The sequence below is a fragment of the Cebidichthys violaceus genome, unplaced genomic scaffold (genome assembly GCF_023349555.1).
Source record: "Cebidichthys violaceus isolate CVI_PGR_0920_01 unplaced genomic scaffold, fCebVio1.0.p SCAF_81, whole genome shotgun sequence".
In the NCBI taxonomy this organism is placed as follows: Eukaryota; Metazoa; Chordata; class Actinopteri; order Perciformes; family Stichaeidae; genus Cebidichthys; species Cebidichthys violaceus.
The window spans coordinates 904,974-912,510 of record NW_027176966.1 but is presented as its reverse complement, the minus strand read 5'-3'; the positions used below and the strand labels follow the sequence as shown (position 1 = coordinate 912,510).

General features: G+C 45.4%; 1 protein-coding gene across 1 annotated transcript; it reads right to left on the bottom strand.

Moving 5' to 3' along the window:
- Positions 1-1,362: 1,362 nt before the first annotated feature.
- nr2f5 (nuclear receptor subfamily 2, group F, member 5) lies at positions 1,363-5,674 on the bottom strand. Its single transcript, XM_068702172.1, has 2 exons — positions 4,488-5,674; positions 1,363-2,757 (listed from the first exon to the last, which is right to left on the bottom strand). The coding sequence occupies exons 1-2, from the start codon at positions 4,852-4,854 to the stop codon at positions 2,690-2,692; spliced, it is 435 nt and encodes a 144-aa protein (XP_068558273.1). The 5' UTR covers positions 4,855-5,674; the 3' UTR covers positions 1,363-2,689.
- Positions 5,675-7,537: the final 1,863 nt, after the last annotated feature.

Below are 7,537 nucleotides of genomic sequence, written 5' to 3'. Positions count from 1 at the left end.
TTTTAAAAAAAACAAAACGACAAATCAAAATTCACAACAGGCCTCATGTATAAATTATGATACGAGTGAATCTGTGCATGAATGAAGGTTTCTGAGCATTTTTACTGCCATTTCTGCATCGATGTCTGGACAAAGTCGCGGCTCGCCAACGTTCCCTTGCGCTTACTGTTCGGGACGCGACAGCTGCGCCCCGAGACAAATATAGTTCAACTTTTGGAACTTTTTGGGAGACCTGGCAGATATCATTTCTTCCTTCCGTTTGGTTGCTTGGTAACAGCAAAACGCAACAGGAGCGCAAACCTCTCAAGCGCCTCGGAAAAAAAACCAAAAACAACAAAAAAAAAAAAAAGAGGATGAAAGACGCAACATGTGAACCCTTCCTGATCGAAAACTTCAGGCTCTCAAATGTTAAATATGGAGGAAATTCTGCTCCATTTTTTTTTTTTTTTTTGCCGACCCTGATGACATCTCCTGCGTCCCACCTGTGGGGTCCCGACCCAGTCTTTGGGAACGGCTGGATTAGTCACTGTTTACTCACTGGAGAGAGGCCCCCGGACGCTTCACACATTTGGACTTTGACTTGAGCCCGTCTGTTATTAATGTTTTAGTTTTGGTTGACCTACATATTTTCAGCCGCCGTCGGTATTTTGTCAGAGTGCAGTGTGGGTGAGAGGAGGCAGCAGCAGCAGCATTCCCACTGCGCACGTTGAATGTGGGTATTACAGAGTCCTGTGATCCAAATGGATGTTGAGACTGTTTACTATCGCTGCACTCCACTAAGTTGGCGTGTCTGCACGTATTTAGTGTGCTCACAGCCGCCCAGGTGTATGATTCAAGACAAGAGGACATTCTCATTGTGCACGCGTGCATTAACCAGAGCAGTAGACCACCACACACGTGTCTCTCTCTCTCTCTCTCTCTCTCTCTCTCTGTCTCTCTGTCCTCAGCTGCTCGTCCTTGTGGGCCGCTTCAAAATTAAAACATTCACTCCGGTTCAAAAGCAAAACTGTCAGGCCGATTCTCTTTGCCTCTCCGCTTCCTATTCAACCTAGAAGCCGCGCTGACGGAGAAACACGCCGAGGTTCTGTGTGGCTGCGTGGGGAGACAATGACACTGACGCTGCCAAGGTTGCTTTTTTGTTTGTTTTTTTTTGCTCCAAGGTTTGATTCCCACTGAGGCATGGTGCTGAAAAGAGCTCTGGATAAAAAAAGTCTCCAACAAAATGATATTATGTTCTACACAGCAAGACTGCAGAAAGAGGTCAAACGTCTTCCTTTGGGGGGGGGGGACAAAAAAACAAAAACCAGAACATGAAACTAAGTGAAGTTGTCTCTAAATCTGACGCGGTCCACTCATGAAACTTTTAGCGTGTCTTCTCAGGAAGCTAAATATTCATTCAACCCTAAACAGAAGAGTCGTGCAGCAGTGGTTAGTGATATCAAACGGTGGTGTAAAGGGTGGAGCAACATCACCAACAGGACTCACGTCATATACCAACACATTCACAGCACTCGTTCCATCCGGCAGCACTTCATCTCAGACGTGTTGTACTTAGACGACACGCTCCGAGTACATCTCAAAGTCAGCAACAAAAAAAAAAAAGAAAAAAAAAAGAAGAGATTTTAAATGATTCATAACATGCCAAACTCTTTCAGGGCAACAAACATGCATTTCCACTTGTGGCCTTCTGCTTTATTTTGACAGTATATTTTCGGTGGCTTCCGCATATTGTTGTAAATGTCAAACAGAATGCCTTTTTTTTTTTTTTTTTTTTTTTCTTCCACCTGGATCATCGCTGAGAATAAACACTGCCTCCCCTCCACGACCTTAGGTGATCCTGTTGAATAATGGAGAGAGAACATGCCTCGTGTCCTCAGGGGAGGACGGCAGCCGTGCGCTTCAACAGTTTCAGTTGGGATTTTGTAGGACTAAAGATGTTACGATAAAATAATGACGATTTTTGTCAAATATTCATGAATATTTATATACACAAACATATAAATGTGTCTTTTGTTGTGACTTTTACTTCATTAAAACAATGGGAGTCTCGATTAAATATCTAAAGGACAATTGGATGTCTGTAATTCATGCACAGTATTTCTAATGAATTGTGATCTCTACCTTCTCTCAGCCTCACATTTAACACAATACAACCATTTGTGTCGTTAAATTCTGTTTTGGGATTCTCTACTTCTCACAAATTGCCGGACAGTTCTCGTGTCTCAACAAAAAAAGAAAAAGAAAAAAAATGTCCTAAATAGACAAATGAATGCTGATGAACAGAAGTCAGCCAACAAAGAGGATTTAAGGACACAGTTTAATCCTGCTGACCTCGAATGCACCAACAGATGAGCTCCGCCAATGTAAGCTGACCTGCTCTACATTTAAGCCTTTAACGCACAACTATAAGCCAGCACTGCAAAAAAAGAAGAAGCTAATGAGCAGATAATGAGTTTTAAAACCTTATTATTTCCATAGAAAAAAAACATTCTTTTGAATTGAAGAATTTCCTTCACCTTTATCTTTTTTCTTTTAATTGATGAATTGTCACAAACTGAATTGAAAGAAATATTTCCTGCCAACTGAAAAAAAAAAAAGAAGTTTAAAATGCTAAATGATTAAAGATGAAAACTTTTTGACTCGTCTGCAGCTGCTCAGCGAAGCATCGTCATGTTTTTATCATCTGAACTCATCTTCTTAAGGTGAATAAGAAATCTCGTGGCTCGTGGACAAGAGGGTCGACACTGCGAAACAAAACTGTAATAAAAATGTAACAAAACTTTTACCAAGTCAACTTGAAACACTTTTTTTTTGCCACAGGAAGTAAATATATATATTCTGCATGCAAAATAACGTTCATCTCCAAAATAGGACCAATGATATGATTTTGCAAATTGTATTTCTCGCTTGTGTGAACGTTATTGAACTATTTGAAGTCTCGTCACCAGACTGATTCTGATATGTTTGCAATAAACACGCTGCGACGTCAGGCGATTTCCTCGGGTTCATTAAGTCGTAAAGGAGCACCAACCGAGATGCTCGCGGGCATACATGAGGTAAGACTGTGTGTACAGTACACACACACACACACACACACACACACACACACACACACACACACACACACGAGGCCCAGCAGTGCACGAGCGGGAACCCCTTAAGCGATCGTCTCCTCCTGAGAACGGGTATTTCCACCTTCTGCCGATATACTGTATTTACATTTTGACTCAGACAGAGAACAAAGGGCGGAGGGGTCGTTCAGACACTATCTGCCTTTAAAACATCCGCTGCCGAAGTGTCCTTGAGCAAGATTGCTCACTGGGATGCTGCTGCTGCTGCTGCTGACCTCATTCTGTCCTCTGAGGGACAAAATAAACGGGGCGAAGAGGGACTTCTTCAACGAAGACTCGGACTTTTGAGGACGCGTTCAGGTGATATGCGGTGGGCACGTTGCTTTTGGCATTTGCTTTCATTACCCACATTTTATTTATTTTTTAACAAATCTGTACCTTTTAATCATAAAATAGGTCGCCTCTAAATCATGAGCTTCTCTAATCCAAAGTGCATTACCAAACAAAAACCATCAGTAACGCTGCCAGCACAGATGTTTCGGCTCCATTCGCTTTGGAACATTATTTAAAAAAAAAAAAAAAAATATGCAAAAAGATCTCCTGTCTCGTGAATGGAACGACGCTGCTGAATGATAATCAATAAGGGAAGCGCTCCTCTCCGCCGACACGTTGCCACCGCTCCCCTTTTGCAACTAACTGACCCGTTGTTAATCCAACACAATACAGCAAATGTAGCGGCATCCTCTTCTAGCGGCTCTGGGTGTCGGTGAGCAAACAGCATAATTAAAACAGAGCGGACAAAGGAGGGATTTCGCAGAGCAGAGCGCACCAGCGTGAATGGCGCTGGATTTGCGCAAAGAATGTGAAGTAAGCATTGTGTTTTTGCCGCAGGTGGCGGCTGATTATTTACCCATAATAGCAACAGTGGATACAAACTGTGTGACACGTTAGGATCAACAGGCATCGCAGAACGTGACGCGTATTTTACGCACAAATTCCCACACTGGCGCGTATTCAGTTGGACATGAGAGTGACCAACAACAACAACAACAACAACAAAAACTACAAGAGTGTTTAGCTTTAAATGTGTAATAAAAGTTCGTCTTTACACATTTCTCAAATGTTTGCGTGTAATTATCTCCGCTTTTAGACTTTGCTGCAAACTGCGGCGGGGAGAAGAGCCTCAGAGTTAGTCGCTTGTTTTGAGACAGCAAAATCTTTTACGGCTGAGCTCCAGACTTTAATGGCCTGTTAAGATTGATATTTTACACTGAAGCAACATTAGGTCACTCACTCACACACACACACACACACACACACACACACACACACACACACACACACACAGAAACACGATTAATAAACAAAATGAGCCACAACTTTACGCGGATTTCCGTCACACACCTATGGTCTTACCCTCTCTTCTCATGCCGACTTTGAGGCACTTCTTCAGCCGGCAGTACTGGCACTGGTTCCGGTGGTGCTGGTCGATGGGACAGTCTCGGTTCCCCCGGCAGGTGTACGAGAGGTTCCGCCTCACCGAGCGCTTAAAGAAGCTTTTGCATCCCTCGCAGGTGAACTGGCCGTAATGCTTCCCACTGGACTTGTCCCCGCACACCATGCAGTCCACGTTGGGGATCTTGTCCCCGGAAAGTGCGTCGTTCCCCGGGGTGGAACCGTTGGGGGTTCCCGGCGCCCCGCCGGGCTCTTGGCCGCATATCTGGAGCTGGGACCCCGGATCTGCAGAAATGTTCTCTGGCCACTGGTTTACTACCATTGCCATGCTATCCCCCAAACACTTTGGTCTTTGTTAAAATCACAGAAGGAGCGACTGAGTGATAGAGATCCGTCCCGACGTCTTGGGAGAGAAAAACGAGGGGTGGGGGGGTGGGGGGTGGGGGGCGAAAAGGCGCTTCCCACTTCCTCTGCAGAGGTCAATCTGCGCGTATGTGAGCGTGTTTGTATTCAAAACGTGTTTCTATATTACTGAGGTCTTTCTGCAAACATCTACCAAAGTTCACAGCAACAGCGAGGTATCAACATGATCGACGCGTGAGAGCGAAGCCTACAACTCCCGGTGTCCCTCGGTGCGCAGCAATCCATAAACACGTTGTTCTTCAGAGGGTAACCTCTTGGAAAAGTCAGTCCGGTTGAGTCAGCTGTAAAATAAAACAGTACGTTGTCTTACTTCTTCTTCTCTACAATTTGAAAAGACGGCGGAATACGACAGACAGCAATGTTTCGCCTCTCAGCCGCTCGCTCCAGTCTCTCCGCCGCTCAATAGCCTACCGCGTTTGGGTTCGCGCGAGATAAATTCTGCCTCCTGAATGACCGCATATCATGTTGTCCTGTGACGGATTTATTTAGTCCCGGCAAGCTCTTGGAGACGGTGTAAAGCGCAGCACCCGAAGCAAATCCCCGTTCCTCTTGTTCCTCGCGCGCCGCAGTGGAGGTTCTGATCCTAATTTACCCAACACGCGCACTCTAAATATCCTCGGTGATCGTCCGCGTGCAGCAGAAGCTTCAACGGAGACTGTTAACGCGCACGACAATCGTTTTGCCGCTCGAGTGTATCGCTTCACCCTTCGACTGTCCGCCCCATCTCCGAGAGGCGAAGCTACAATTTGGGGGAAAGTGTCACCAGCAGGCTGCCTCGTACTGCTGCCCCCCTGGCGGCGACCCATATAAGGTCATAACGGCCAAATAAGGTCATTTCCCCTCCCCTCGGCGGGAGAGAGGGAGACACGCAGGGCCGGCCCTGATTGGGTCCCAAAGTCTGTTAAAAAAGTAAGGCGCCTTCTGATTGGACGGCGGTCGACGAGGGATTGGGTTGACTGACAGGGGCGGTTGTTGTGATACCAGTACTTTAAAGTGGCTGCATCAGTGTCCCGTTGAGGAGAAAACGTGCACGTTGTGTGTCCAGACCTGGTACAAAACCCGCTGTTAGTATGTAATGAGAAACAAAACAAACCTTTTTAAACTATTAGTGCTGCATCAATGTTGTATTTTAGACTGACTTTACATCTTTTAAATCTTCATAATAAGGACTTAATTAAAGTCCATCTCCGCATTAACAACGCGTTTTGCTTTTTTGTTGCTTCATTTCGATGTTTGACTTTGCAGAATGATGAAGGCTGGAAGGTTGTGTTTTTTATTTCACATTCATCTGCCGAAGGGGGGGATGTTTCTCTCTCCTCGTGAGCATGATTAGTTAGCATGGTGACTAGTTTGGAGGCTAACTGCCAATATGCAGATATGAAAAATTACCCCCCCCTGCCCTCCCCTCAAGGAGACTTATCCTACGTATGAATTAAACTTTTGAAATGATCAGTATTTGCACTCTCATACAGCTCTACTGGACTTTTCAGTGAGGAAGAAGAAGTTTCAAACGAGCACTTGAACTGTGTTTCCAAGTTGCTGACATGTATAAAAAAACATTATTCCAAGTATTTTGCTATGTTTTAAAACATGTCTCTCTCTATATATATACGAAATGATGTGTGCCGGCCCCGAGAGTCTGGTTCTCAGGTATTTGTTATTTCACGACATGATATATTCCTTTCTGAAAATATAATGCCATGTTGTTTATTGTTTTACCCTCTGATCCACGACAGAAGGTCACAGTTTACCAGCCGTTTTATCTACCACGCCGCACTGCCTTGTCATCAATCTCGGGTCAGCTGTCCGGCTCATGTAATCCCACTGATGTCGCATCATCAACACGATCTTATTTAACCCCTACCACGACTTTAAGATAGTGTGGCTCAAATGGGCCACAAACGAGCAGTCCGTGGCCCCAGTTCTCAGCTCCACAACGACTACAAAACGTGCCAAACTTCTCCCCAAGTCACCAAACACTTCCCCGAATCGTTTACCGGTCGAGAAAGTGTTGATTCTGTCGGTTTGTTGCGTCCCCGTCATGCGCACAAAAGGCCAGTGCGGTAATTAACAGTGGCAGTGTTGTTCTCTAATGGGGGCTTCTTTTTTTCCGCGCCGAGAGCAGCGGGGACCTGATTATTTCCCCAGATTGGGTCTTGATTAGTCACGTGAAAGGTAATGCCGACCACACCGCTGTCAGGGGGGGGGGTCGAGTGTCCCACCGCCCCCATCGCTGCATGTGGACCGAGGACTGGAAAGTGATAATGTGTTTAGGCACGCTCTCACACGTCCCCTCATGAATCCATAATAGATATCTATCCATCTGTCTATCGTGACATTCACGATACACTTGTTACCGAGTTAAAAAAAAACTACTTTCGGGACGTGGGTGAGGCGAGATCGCGAGGAATAGCGTCTCCGCGAGAACTGTAGGTCCACTTTAAAAGTTCATCTGCACAGTCGGACAACGTAACACTGACAACAAGCGCTCACCACCTCACCATCGTATCCTTCCGCCAACCGTAACCCCAACTAGAATCACAGACCAGGTGCTCCATGTTATGCAAATCACTATCTAATTTAAGGAA